The 14,868-nt window shown below is 36.1% G+C and overlaps 1 protein-coding gene across 3 annotated transcripts in view; it reads right to left on the bottom strand.

Moving 5' to 3' along the window:
* LOC137075700 (RNA-binding motif, single-stranded-interacting protein 1) overlaps positions 1-14,868 on the bottom strand; it is a 107,410-nt gene that overhangs the window by 20,302 nt on the left and 72,240 nt on the right. For all 3 annotated transcript variants that reach the window (XM_067444594.1, XM_067444593.1, XM_067444595.1), the window contains exons 5-6: positions 2,908-3,065; positions 1,475-1,554 (exon numbers count right to left, since the gene is read on the bottom strand). In XM_067444594.1, coding sequence (XP_067300695.1) covers positions 1,475-1,554; positions 2,908-3,065 — 238 coding nt within the window. The remainder of the gene's footprint in view (positions 1-1,474; positions 1,555-2,907; positions 3,066-14,868) is intronic.

Genomic DNA, 14,868 nt, shown 5'->3' with positions numbered 1-14,868 from the left:
TGTTGGTGAGATGACGAGCAGAGAAGAGCGATCAGAATACTTAAAATCAGGGAAGGAAAAATGCCTTGTAAATGTAAAAGCATACTAATATTATAAGTGCACCTCAGGAAATATTATAAAACATTAAAACAATGCAGTTCATGACCCCTTTAAGATTCATCATCTAGCACTTAAATTAATGCAACTTAAAATTATTGCCAAGGGAATATAATAATTGATAAAATGTATTGCTTGAATGCAATGCAATGCAAGTTGTTTTGGATAAAAACGTTTGCAAAATGCAGAAATGAAAAAAATATATATATAACAATGGATTATGGAAAAGATGAAACCCTTTAAGAGCACTCTTTTAAAGAGCCTTATTTTAGTATAACATTATATACATCCTTAAAGAAAAAAAGCGATAGTTATTTTTTTGTTTTTTAACACATCAAGATCGATTTAAATGCATCGTTTACATTTTACATTAACTGACATTTACATGTATTCATTCAGCAGATGCTTTTATCCACAGTAGCCATAGTAGGAAAATAATGAGTGCATCAGACAAAATTTCAATATTTGTGCATCCTTAAGTCCTGACATAAGTATGTTTTCTTTCTGAATATCATGTTTTATGATTATAGATGTATAATAGGTTGCAACATGGTGTGACAAAGTTGCTCTAGCTGTAAACCAAATCCTCGTGTAGACTTAACCCACTATATATGTTTCTTTTTCTTGCACATGTAATGCATTAATGGCACAGCAAAATCTCTATCAGTTATACAGCGCCTATCTGCGTCTTAAAGCCTCTGAGGCTTCCTGGCTCCATCCACAATGAGTTTCCCACAATGCTTGGAGAACACGCATCTAATTTGGAAGCTGTCTTCGTATAATCCCCTTCCTTCCTTTCTGACATGGTCAGTGGAGACTATTTCAGTCTAATAATCCAATTAAAATGCTTAGAGAGGCCACGCCAGGCCTAGATTGCTCTCCAAGCCTTGCCGTAAAAGAAAATTAGCGCACATTGCTATCTCTTGAGCCCCGAACGAACCTCCACGAATCAATAAGCTCTCACTGCAGTGATATGCACATCAAGCTCCGCCCAGCTGTGCAGAATTTCAGCGGTTCGTGCAGCAAGTCTGAATCTACATTCGTGCGAAAGCCGTTTGGTATGGCTGAATGGGTGCGCCACATGCCCGAAAGCCTGTTTCCATTTAGACCCCATCCGAGGAGAATCATTACCAGAGAATGAATGAATGTGCTCGAGCAGAGCAGCGCTGTGCTTTTATGCACAAACAAACACACACTAGAGGAGCAGTTCACCCCCCCAAAAAATGACAATTCTGTCATCATTTACTTTATATGGGAAAAAAGATGCAAGGACAAGAGTTTGGAAACAACATGAGGGTGAGCAAACAATGATAGCGTTCATTTTTGCGTGAACTATTCCATTAAAGTAAACGTAGAGCACGCAAACACACACACTTACCCATAACTCCAGCTGGTGTTTTGAGAAATTTCCCATTGAAGTGAGAGATGACAGCTTCACATTTCTCTGTTGATTCCATCCTAAGAAACATATTATCACATTTTATTATCCGTTTGGGTATAAAATATAATTCCCTTCATCTGCACCAACTGTCAATGGTGAGAAACATGTTAAAATCAAATAAAAAGTCATAGCTAGGGCATTTTACAATGTATAAAATAAGATTACACTATTTTTAAAGCACTATTAATGCATGGCTGTTTATTAGACAAGCCTTCCTTTTCTTGTTAAGATAAAGAGTTTATAACAGCATCTATCATTTAAAGGTCATTTAGAGTTAATTGATTCATTTCAGTGACTCACTTCAAACAGTTTATTTTAGTGAATCAATTAAAACCTCTGATTCAATGATTCGTGTGTGCCATCACTCAAAATTGTTCAAAGAACCAGTGTTAATTAAAACTAAAACATAAAATAAAAGAACAAAAATAAACATGTTTGTTGCCTGAAATGAAATAAATGTATAATATAAAAATATAATCTAAAATATAGATTTGTAATTATTTTATTTCAGCTAGTTTCCATGGCAACATTTCTCATTTTAATTGAGATTAACTTGATGTACTAAAATAACTCAAATAAAAATAAAAACCTTAATAAAAATATATGTAGGCATATTTAAAAAAAAATGAATAAAACTTCAATAATTAAAAAAAGAATACAAATATAATAGTATCTCAATGATGCTAAATAAATGCATGACATTTTTATGTATTTTTTTTTAAATATATGTATTTATATGTAAATATTGCTGCTTATTTTATATATTTGTGCATATAAAGGATGATTAAATATCATTCTTCTGAGTGCTTATTATTTCCTAACTATTTAAACTACAAAAAAATAAATGAAACTAATAATTTTCAGAACAAATACAGTGATTGGTCTTGAATATCATCAAAATGGAGTATAAAATGAGATTTTCAGAAGCATTTGGATACGTGGCGCTATAAAAACCAACATGACAGAACTATCAATATATCGTTAATATTTAAACACTTGTTTCTCTGATTAAGTCAACCAGTTCAGATTTCTTTTTCACTCAAGTGAATAACACTAAGGTTAGTACAAGTTTTTACTTGCATTGTGTGTCATGAATTAGCCAAGAGGAGTTCAGAGAGTTCAGTTTCCTGGCTTTGCCGTGCCGATATGTCGGATACACAGATATATTTTAAAGCAACTGACTGGCACAAAGAATCATGGGAGGGTCTGAAGTGTGTTGTGGTGGGCAGAAAGCCAGGGGCTTTCCAGGACATCTGAATACTGTGCCCTGATTGACGCTACAGTCTTGAACCAGGGGGATTTCACGAATAATGATAGCATGACAACAGGAGCTGATATGGGGATTTGGGGTCAGACATGAGGACACTCACCTGGCGAATCCGACCCCTCGGCTGGCCCCGTTGCTGTCCCGCAGGATGCGTGTGGAGACGACCTGTCCGAAGGGCTTCAGCATGGCCTCTAGCTCCTGCTCATCCATGGTCAGCGGCAGGTTAGATATGTACAGGTTAGTTGGGTCCTGCTCTTGTTGCTGTTGGGAGTGTGACAGAGAGAAAAAGAGACAAAAACGGTGAAACTTTTGCCAATTTATTTGTTATCCGGTTGAAAACGTCATTGATCATCAGTGGTGGGTAGTAATTTACATGTAATTTGGATTACATAATCCAAAAATGAAGTACTTGTTGAAACTAAATTATTTTATTTTAAAATACATAATCAGACATATTATTCATTAAACACAGAATGGCAGTAAATGGATCAGAATTTATTGATTCTCTGATATTGGGTAATGGTCACGTGGCATGCAGTTACATTTGTGTGTATATATACATTATATATATATATATATATATATATATATATATATATATATATATATATATATATATATATATATATATATATATATATATATATAAATAAATAAATATAATGACACTGCATTAAAACACCAGAGTGAGTAAATGACGAGTTCATTTTCATTTTAGGGTGAACTATCCCTTTAAGTTTTTAGTTTAAGAGCGCCAGTAGTCACACCTGAGTTACACACACCTGTAAAAACACCCGAGGCCCTCAGATCTTATCATTCAGTTTAATTCATACACTGCCAGAGCTCCGTCACAGTACATACACACTTTATCAGTTAACGGATGAGCACCTGGAGATCTGACAACAGAAATCACTGACCATTCAATAATCGCCCTGTTCCAAAACCTAGTGAGCTGCCGACATAGATGTCTTCTTCTTACACTTCCTAACAAACTCAAAGCAACAAGCAGTTTGTCTGCTCAGAGCAAAATATGTAATATAATCACAGCCAATCAGAATTTGATGTTTAATATACAGTTATGTATAATTGATATAACGAATTTGACTGTGGGCGGAGCTAACCAGTGTAACGCGGACAAACAGAATCAAAGTAACCAATACACACACACACGCACACACACACACACACACACAAACACACACACAGTTGGTAACATTTGCATAAATTCTAACAATGCATGAATAAGAACAAATGTGAATAACCGTGCATCGTCACGAAAGTTTAAGCCTTGACAATATTCAAGAATACTCGAATGGGAGCTCATCTCGTTACTCATGCCACGCGCTGTGTGTAAAGTTTTGTGTGTGCAAACATCCGAAGCGCTCGCCCAGAAAGCCACGTCTCAGAAGGACGAATTGACCTTTTCTTAAACCTCTTCCCTCTTTACTGTCTTCTTAAACTTGAGTGGAATAATTCACACAAAATGATGTAAAAAAAACAAAGTATCCTAGTAAACATAGTTGGTCGTGTGTTAAGTGAACGTAAACAGTTGAGAAAGCAAATGCATGTGCATCGGTTTATTAGATCCGTGCATTCACTCTTAAAGTGACAGCAGCCTAATATTCCTGTTTTTAACGTTACTCAAACAAAAAAGGACAAAAAAACTAACATTTGTAACTTTAATAAGGATTCATTAATAAGGATGTTTCATTTATACAGCAAAGATTAAGCAGTGCTATTTGACATTTGCCAATTTGATTTAATTTCTGTATCTGAAAACCACTGTCAGACCTGAAAAAGCCCTGTTTATTTAATTTGTGTATTTGTTATATGGGATTTAATTGTGCTTTTGCTTGTAATTGAATTATTTGCTTTTATTTTTCTGCTGGCTGTTTCCTTGTCTTTAATGTATCACATTTATATTAGTTAAATTAGTAGTAGTTGGCAGATGTGGCAAAAAGTTAGTTTTAGGTTCTGCATACATATAAACGGAAATAAATCATATAATATTGCATTTTACATTTAGGAGAAACTTGTATGCAATGCTGCCTCCGTTTTGGAAGGGTGTGTGTCAATGCTTTAACATCTGTCTAGGTAGGCAGCTCATTTAGCTTTAGAAGAACTGTTAATCAAGACAGTTCTTGCAATACTACGAAATACTTGCACAGTACAGGTGAATTCAATTCATAAAAGAAAACTAAAGTGAAAACATGTCTGCCAGAGCCAGCAGCCATATCACCCTGTAGCCCAAGACTGGTTTCCCACTGAAGCTAAGCAGGGCTGAGCCTGGTCAGTACCTGGATGGGAGACCAAATGGGAAAACCAGGAGCTGATGGTAGAGGTGTTAGTGAGGCCAGCAGGGGGTGCTCACCCCGTGGTCTGTGTGGGTCCTAACACCCCGGTATAGTGATGGGGACACTATACTGACAAAGAGCATGAGACGTTAAACCGAGGTCCCGACTCTCTGTGGTCGTTAAAAATCCCAGGATGTCCTTCGGAAAAAGAGTAGGGGTGTAACCCCGGCATCCTGGCCAAATTTGCCCATTGGCCTCTGTCCATCATGGGCTCCTAATCATCCCCCTATTCTGATTGGCTTCATCACTCGAACTCCTCTCCACCAATCAGCTGGTGTGTGGTGAGCGTTCTGGCGCAATATGGCTGCCGTCGCATCATCCAGGTGGATGCTGCACATTGGTGGTGGTTGAGGAGATTCCCCCCTTCAATGTAAAGCGCTTTGAGTGCCTTGAAAAGCGCTATATAAATCGAACACATAATTAACAACGCATGAATAAGAACAAATGTGAACAATCGTGCATCGTCACGAAAGTTTAAGCCTTGACAATATTCAAGAATACTCGAATGGGAGCTCATTTCGTTACTCATGCCACGCGCTGTGTGTAAAGTTTTGTGTGTGCAAACATCCGAAGCACTCGCCCAGAAAGCCGCGTCTCAGAAGGACGAATTGACCTTTTCTTAAACCTCTTTCCTCTTTACCGTCTTCTTAAACTTGAGTGGAATAATTCACACAAAATGATGTAAAAAAAACAAAGTATCCTAGTAAACATAGTTGGTCGTGTGTTAAGTGAACGTAAACAGTTGAGAAAGTTAATGCATGTGTATCGGTTTATTAGATCTGTGCATTCACTCTTAAAGTGACAGCAGCCTAATATTCCTGTTTTTAACGTTAATCAAACAAAAAAGGACAAAAAAACTAACATTTGTAACTTTAATAAGGATTCATTAATAAGGATGTTTCATTTATACAGCAAAGATTAAGCAGTGCTATTTGACATTTGCCAATTTGATTTAATTTCTGTATCTGAAAACCACTGTCAGACCTGAAAAAGCCCTGTTTATTTAATTTGTGTATTTGTTATATGGGATTTAATTGTGTTTTTGCTTGTAATTGAATTATTTGCTTTTATTTTTCTGCTGACTGTTTCCTTGTCTTTAATGTATCACATTTATATTAGTTAAATTAGTAGTAGTTGGCAGATGTGGCAAAAAGTTAGTTTTAGGTTCTGCATACATATAAACGGAAATAAAATCATATAATATTGCGTTTTACATTTAGGAGAAACTTGTATGCAATGCTGCCTCCGTTTTGGAAGGGTGTGTGTCAATGCTTTAACATCTGTCTAGGTAGGCAGCTCATTTAGCTTTAGAAGAACTGTTAATCAAGACAGTACTTGCAATACTACGAAATACTTGCACAGTACAGGTGAATTCAATTCATAAAAGAAAACTAAAGTGAAAACATGTCTCCCTCTCCATACTCTCCAGCTAATAAAGGGCGAGCATTAATATTGATGAGCTTCTCATTTGCATGCGGCTCTCGGCCACCCCCCATCCAAGCGGCGAAACGTCGACTGATTTCCTGCCGTAGTTTCCCTTCCATCAGCAAAAACGAGAAGAGAAACAGGCAGAGAGGGAGAGAGAGACTCTCCTCAGGGACAAAAGGGCCGCTACATTAATATTCATTAACATCCTACTGCGTTCAATCTCCACCCCTAAGAGATGGAGGAAAAATGAGCAGAACAAAGAGAAGACAAGGGAGAGGCGGGATTGGATTACTAAAGTAATACGCTGACAGAAGAAAATCAGCATAGCACCATTAGGGAACAATGGAGAGGGCCGGCGCTGAGCTGTCGTACCCAGAGAACGCTGCTCCATCACGGGTCACGGACCGAAGAGCAAACGGGGCTGGAGATCCTGGAGAGTCTTCAAAAACAGTGTTTATTTTATTATTTTTTTAAAAGATGGAGCTATTACAGATGACAACTTCCATAACTAAACGGCGAAGGTCGAACACTGTAGCTAATAGCGGGTGTTTTATGGGCCTGTTTTTGAATGGCAAATAAATTCATGATGTGCTTGGCTTGCTCCAGGGGGAGAACTCAAACGCTGGTGTGGTTTTTAAACAGACTTATCCTGGTTCCTGACTGAAATCTAATACCAGAGCCGCATACCGCTGCTAACCCTGGTCATCAGGGTCGGGCTACACCAGCCATATGGAAGCTCTTGTTTAAAAGGTGCTGTCAGCAAAAGAGCATTGATAAAATGTACTAAAATTGACTGAAATAAATCAAATAAAAATGCATTAAATGCAAGATCAAATTTATGAAAAGTGACACAAAAGACATTTCATTGTAAATGATATATACATATTTAAATAAATGCTGTTCTTTTTTCTATTCATCAATGAAATATTTTTTATATATATATATATATATATATATATATATATATATATATATATATATATATATATATATATACATACACATATACATACATACACACACACATACATATATATATATATATATACATATACATACATACACACACACACATACACACACATATATATATATATATATATATATATACATACATACATATATACATGTATATAAGGGGTGTAACGATTCGTTTAACAACGATTCGAATCCCGATTTGAGGTTGTCGATACGATTTATGGACGATATTGGTTCATTTAGAACGATATGATCCGAAACGATTCAGCAAAAAAATTTAATCAGTGTGACATATACACACATATACATATATATACATATATATATACATATATATATATATATATATATATATATATATATATATATATATATATATATACATATATATATATATATATATATATATATATATATATATATATATATACACACACACTATAAAAATAGAATAGTAATAATGTATAAGATGCACCAAAATGATAATATAATTATTATTAGGGATGTATATTAGGGATGCACTGAAATTAACTTTCTGGACCGAAATGCTTTTTAAAAAAATACAATTTTAGCTTATTTTGTATAATTGTATTAATATTAAACGTTTTAATTAAATTCAGTCATTTTAATCATATACATTAAAAAAAACAATACAAGCCAATGAAATAAAATAACCACTTTTATTGAAAGTAACACACTAAAAAATGGACAGAAAATATATTAATATTAAATGTATACTTGTTTATGTTTGCAGTAGCCCTACTGTGCATGTATTTAACATGTATTTTAATCAATGAGGTATTGATTTATGATTTGAGGACATAGTGAGCATTGTGTACATGTATTTACATTAGTGCTGTCAAGCAATTAATCGTGATTAACTGCATCCAAAATAAAAGTTTGTTTACATAATATACGTGTACATTGTTTTATTATATATATATATATATATATATATATATATATATATATATATATATATATATATATATATATATATATATATATATATATATATATATATATATATATATATAAATGCACACACATAGATATATATGCATTTTGTAAACAAATATAACCTGTGTCCACATATGAATTTCTTCATAAATCTTACATTTTTGTTACATTAAAAAATAAGTTGTGTTGGTTGGAGCAAACCACTCACCATCAGTAAAAGCATCATCGAGTGTGCATCATTCCCATTCTTTCATGTGTTATTTCAGGGGTTTCATTCAATGACTTTTATTCAAAAATGTGTTCAAAAACGCCGGGCTGGTGCAGCTGGCCTCAGATTAGCGCACAGAGCGAGGCTGTTCAGACATGAAATGAGCTCAGCTCGAACCTTCTGACGCTGAGCCGCTTCAGGCACGCAATGCTGAATTACATCTCTCAGGTCAGGCATTAAGAGCTTTACACTGATATCACTGTAGAGATACTGAGCAAACACACGTCCCTATTAGCTGATCAGCTCACATTAGACACCAAATACCAATTTCCAGCACACCAAAAACATGCACAAGATTTTAAACAATTAATTTGAGTGTGAAATATCATACTAGACTAGTATGAAGCAAAGCTCCTGAATAGCAGTGCAGGAAACATTGGTATCGGTGTGTGTGTGTGTGGGCTTGCATGTGTGTCACCTGCTAACAATTTACTCAACATGAACCATGTGACTTCGACAGAAAAAGCACACAATATGTGTATGGAGTGTGTGTTAGACACAGATGGTACAAGAGAAAGTGAGAGGGGAAAAAAGTGTATATGTGTGAACGAGAATGCATGCCGTATGTGAAGGTGTAAGAAGACTATGTTCAGAATATATTACTCGTACTATTCCTGCACTACTATATGGTATGCATACAATGGACAGATGCTTAGGTTTGTATATGCACTGAAAAACCAGATGACCTACTATGCCTATTACTATATTCATAAATCATCATCATTATCCATAAATTATTACTATTCTATGGCTCTATGATTTCAGCAATGCAGGAAATGTGGACGGACTCATGAAATCCAGTCATAAAAACAGAATTTACTGCACAAATTTCACAGAATGTTTCAAATTTTTGATTAATAAATAAAAATCAGGTCAGCACACTTCCCAATAATGATATAGACTAGTGTCTGTAAATATTAAACCGCAAAAATACTATTTAAATATGAATTCTGCATGTCTCTGTGTGAATGAATGGTGCAAACGTGGTTTCATTTACCTTTCATTTATTATTTACACAAACACACACAAAAGTATTAAAAAAAGCTTGTGACTAAACCTCATAACTCAAACTTCTCTGCTTGTTTTCAATGCAAGGGTAAAGTAAGAACTAGTTACTTGAATGTTTACTCAACACACACAGACACAGACACACACAGACACACACAGACACACACAGACACACACAGACACACACACACACACACACACACACACACACACACACACACACACACACACACACACACACACACACACAGACAGACACACACAGACACACACAGACACACACACATTTTTAAGCGATATGAATATGACACTGGGCAACTGGATTTAGCACAGCATATTTTAAAATGAAGAATTTTAAGTTTTTCAATCACATCTCATGTGAAGCGGATCTTCTGTTCACAATCACATTCACACGTTTATGCAGGCTACACATGCACACTTCATAAGATATCACAGCCGAAATCAAATCTGCAAGGTTCGCGAAATTAAATGTTTATTAAATTTCAGAGATTTGTTTTAACAATATAGATGCACATTTGCTGAATGTTGACAGTAAATGAGAAATTATTTTAGCCTGATTGTTTGCCTTTCTGTTACAAATAGTGTTAGTCTGTCACAATACCAATTTTTTGACTACGATACGATACCAGACTAAAATACCTCGATACCGATACTAAATCCATACCACGGTAAAAACAAACAAAAAACAGGTAATATGACAATAGAATTTATTATTCATTATCATGTTCCTGCCCTGGTTTTTGCCCATTCCCTTCTGTTATTGCTATAATAACTGCATGCCAGTGTGAAGATCTTTACACAGATCATTATTATCAATCATGTTATTATTCACTAACCTTTCACTTCTCAACAGGTTGGGATGACCAAAATCGTATCTTGATACGAGTAATTTAATATTTTTTTAAATGTAATCTTTAATTGTATCTGTTTTTAAAAATAAGCAAAAAAATGCAAATTACAAACAATATGACAAAAACGGTGCTTTATTTTTCAGCTACATTAGGTCTATTTAACAGTAGCAAGTCAAGAAAGAAATTAAATAATCAAATATAAAACTGCTTACTTAGTCTTCACTCTATAATTTAACTATACACTGATTCTTAATAAATATATTTTAGTTATTTAGCCAAGCATGTGGTGGTTTTCTATTTTTCATTGTTTGCTTAACATTAATCACAGAATATTAGGTCTGGCTTAAGACCTGCACTCATCTAATTACGTCAGCTGTAGACATATCCGACTGTGTTTACCTCAATGCTCACCAGACCGTGCATTTTTACATATGTTTGACCATTCAAACCCCAATAATAATCCGCGAAAGAAATGATTGGCGATCGCATGTTTGTTGTCTGAAAGACATGCGCGCGCTTCAGGTCAGAGTCTGGCACCACGGGCACGTCCTGCGCCGCGCTTTTTCTCATGCGCACATATTTCTGTTGCTTTCTCTGTCATGCGCTGTGCGTATATTTAACTCTTCTACTACTTCCAATGTTTAGTGACCGGTGGAAGCAGAGCTCTGCACACGTCCTGACACCTGCTGTCACACATCCACGCACATTAAAGGGGGGGTGAAATGCTGTTTCATGCATACAGAGCTTTTTACACCTTTAAAGACTTGGATTCCCGTCCTAAACATAGACAAAGTTTCAAAAACTAATGTTGGACGTTTGATGGAGTATTTCTGTGTTAAAAATACTCCTTCCGGTTTCTCACAAGTTTCGGCGAGTTTTTTTCGAGTATGGGTCTATTTGACGTTAAATAGAGTGGAAGGTCCTTGTATGGGCCGTACGGGCTCTTCTCCCGGTAGGGTGCGCGCGCGCGTGTGACTAGAGCGAGAGAGGAAATGCACGCTGTAAACAGTAGTCTCTCAGGTGCAGATCCAGTCGTCCGTGAACACTTATGACGCGCCGCGCTCCACTTTATTCCTATGGGTGACGTCGAGCGACTTCAACGCTTCAGCACAGCATTCCGGGACGGCAGCGCTGCATTTGAACCGATTTGAACGCAGAAATGACGGGAAGCTTCAAGGCATCGCTTCAGTCGCGTCGCAAAGTGGATTTCCACGGTCACTGCTGTCATAGGACTTCACCAAATCATACCAAAGAAGTGTGTTTTTGACAGAGCGGTCCTGCTTTGGAAGATGCCGGTGAGTAAATCAACTTCAAATGTCTGTGCTATTGGCTACCGTCGCATGAGTAAACATCAGTAAACGATACGATCGCGTGCTTCGTCATTCAAATGCGCTAACGGTTACTCCATTGTTGTTCTGTATAACGTTACACTAGTCAGACTCTGACGTGCAAAACCGTTTTGCTTGCTACCTCTAAGGTCTAGTCACATACAATAGTCCATAAACCGAATCATGTCCTCATAAACTGCACACAAAGGCCCCTAAATACAGTACATACCACAGAGACGGACATCCTGCTGTTGCCGTTTCTCCTGTTCAATTTATTTCTCCCTCAGATTTGATTGTGGATCATTATCTGTATTAGCTGAGATAGATGGGTTTCTCCACGCTTGAGGACGTCACCGCTTTGCGCGCTTGTGATTCTTTAGCTCCGCCCACTCGATATGCCTCCAGGCGCTCGGTTTTTTCCGGAAAGACTCGGTACAGCCCATATTTCTTTTATAAATATGATAAAACTAAAGACTTTTCGGAGATATGAAGGATGCAATACTACTCTATAGGTACTCAAGATTGACATGAGATTGACTGAAACTGAGTGTTTCACCCCCCCTTTAAGAAATACAGCTCATATTAGTGCGGTCCTTCTTAAAGTACCGGTACTAATAAAAGTCCATTTCGTACCGTTTGAAATAGCAGGGTATCGCAATACTTTTCTAGTACCGGTATATCGTGCAACACTAGTTACAAATAATATAAAAGCAAGTTTTACTTTTTGTGTTTACCAGTTCTGTTTAACAAAGTATTAGATATGGTGAACAGAGATCGTGAACTAAAGAAGATGGAGAATGCGAGTGAGCACTGATCACAGCCCGGCAAAATAAAAGTATGGAGTGCCATCAAAATAAAAGACCCGTTTCCAACACATCAGCCAATGCCAATATTTTAAAAATCACAATTGGCCATGGCGATATGTCATTCGACCACACACACACACACACACACACACACACACACACACACACACACACACACACACACACACACACACACACACACACACACACACACACACACACACACACACACACACACATATATATAAAATTATATAATGTTATAATTTAATATAACCATTAGCCTTAGTTTGTATATATATATATATAAACTAAGGCTAATGTTTTATATATTTGAGGAGTGGAGAAGAGTGTCTTAGTCAAGCATCTGTCATCGAGTCATAGTCAATAATGTCTAAACTACTTTATCTTTTATAACATGAGATTTTGGCCAAATGACAGGAAAAAAAACGCCCCTAAATGTGCGCCCACATTTATATCCGCTCGAATGATGGACAAAACGTGCGTCAGAAATTAACTGATCAAAAACCTCAATTTGGGCTTGATTTTGGTCAAATGTTAATAAAATAATGAAACACGCAAGTGTCTCACCATATATAATGCCACATTATCAACCCTGACAACATATTGTTTAATAATAAAAAAAAAAACGTTTTTTTCTTTTTCTTCTTCATTTCCTTGAAAAGTAGCATTTTTGGACATACAAGATTTCTGCCCGATAACGACGGCATGCATTGCTAAAATAATCTTTAGCAATCTTTCTTGCTCGTCTCTTTTTTGACTTGATATATGATTCTAATGCATAGATTTTTTTCCACACATAACTAGATCTAAAAATGAAACTTCTGATATAATAACTGCAAGACACCTGCTGAATTAAACATGCAACGGTATGAAATCATAGGACATCAATGTAGCATAAGAGATTTATCGATGCATAATGTGTACATATTTTTAAAACAAAGTAGTCAGTATAAAGTACATGCTTAAAAAGTCAGCTAGTTTGGCAAACAAAGCCAGAGTCCAGGGTTCAGACAGAGTGCCATGTCACTTGGTTACTCCAGGGGCTTCCTGTCTGAGATATTGATGTCTAACCATCTGTTTATATCATAAACAAGGTGAAAGGACGAAACATCCAAGGACAAAACGCCAAGATGTCTGAGCCAGAGTGAGAGCATGAAAAAAGCACAAGTCTCGTCCAAGCACCTCTATTTCTAATGCACTGTGTGTGCAGGAGAAAACTTTCATTTTTTTAGACAAACTATTCCTTTAGGACAAAGCCTAACTGTGTTTTTCAAATGATATCTTCGACACAAACAACACTGTCAGTACTGATATACTTTATCATAACCATATCCAGACTGCAATTCTGTTTTAATTACACACTTGCCCTTTAAATAAATATGCATGCAAATTTTGATGCTCCAATTAACTTGTTGGTGAATCATCACAAACAACCAAGAACAACAAGTCAGAGTCAATATAAGTTGTCTTTACAAAAAACAAACAAAAGGAATGCATTTTTGCAATATACATCCTCCCTTAACAAAAATCAGACTTAAACGCCAGGCAATCGAACAACACATCTTTCATTCGTTTAGAAATAAAACGGGGGAGAGAAGGGAGCATGCCTTAAAATGCTGCCTGTAGGCGGCTCACTAGATTTGAGAGTCTTTGTATCATGTGATCGGGAACTAAGGAGTGCAATGAGACACACCCCGACTATAGGGCTTGATCTTCCCGGATTCAGACAGGACGTCACCATGATGGCATCTAATCATTTAGGAATGTAAACCACACAACTACAATGCAAAAAAAAGGCACGCTGCGTGCAAGGCCTAAGACATAATATGAAATGTGTGATTAACTGTCATAAAAATTTCACAATGCAAAACAATCTTAAGGATGTATATTAACAGTGTTTATTAAACTGCAATAAATGCTTTTCTTACTTAGTATTTTTGTCTTGTTTCAAAAAATTCTTAAAATAAGAAGTATTTACTAGAGACGTAAAAATGATTGTCTTGTCTTGGGAAAAAGTAACCCAAAATTAAGAGTTTCT

Source organism: Pseudorasbora parva, chromosome 5 (assembly GCF_024679245.1).
Source record: "Pseudorasbora parva isolate DD20220531a chromosome 5, ASM2467924v1, whole genome shotgun sequence".
NCBI lineage: Eukaryota > Metazoa > Chordata > Actinopteri > Cypriniformes > Gobionidae > Pseudorasbora > Pseudorasbora parva.
Note: the sequence above shows the minus strand (reverse complement) of the source record. Positions and strands in the feature narration are given on the sequence as shown.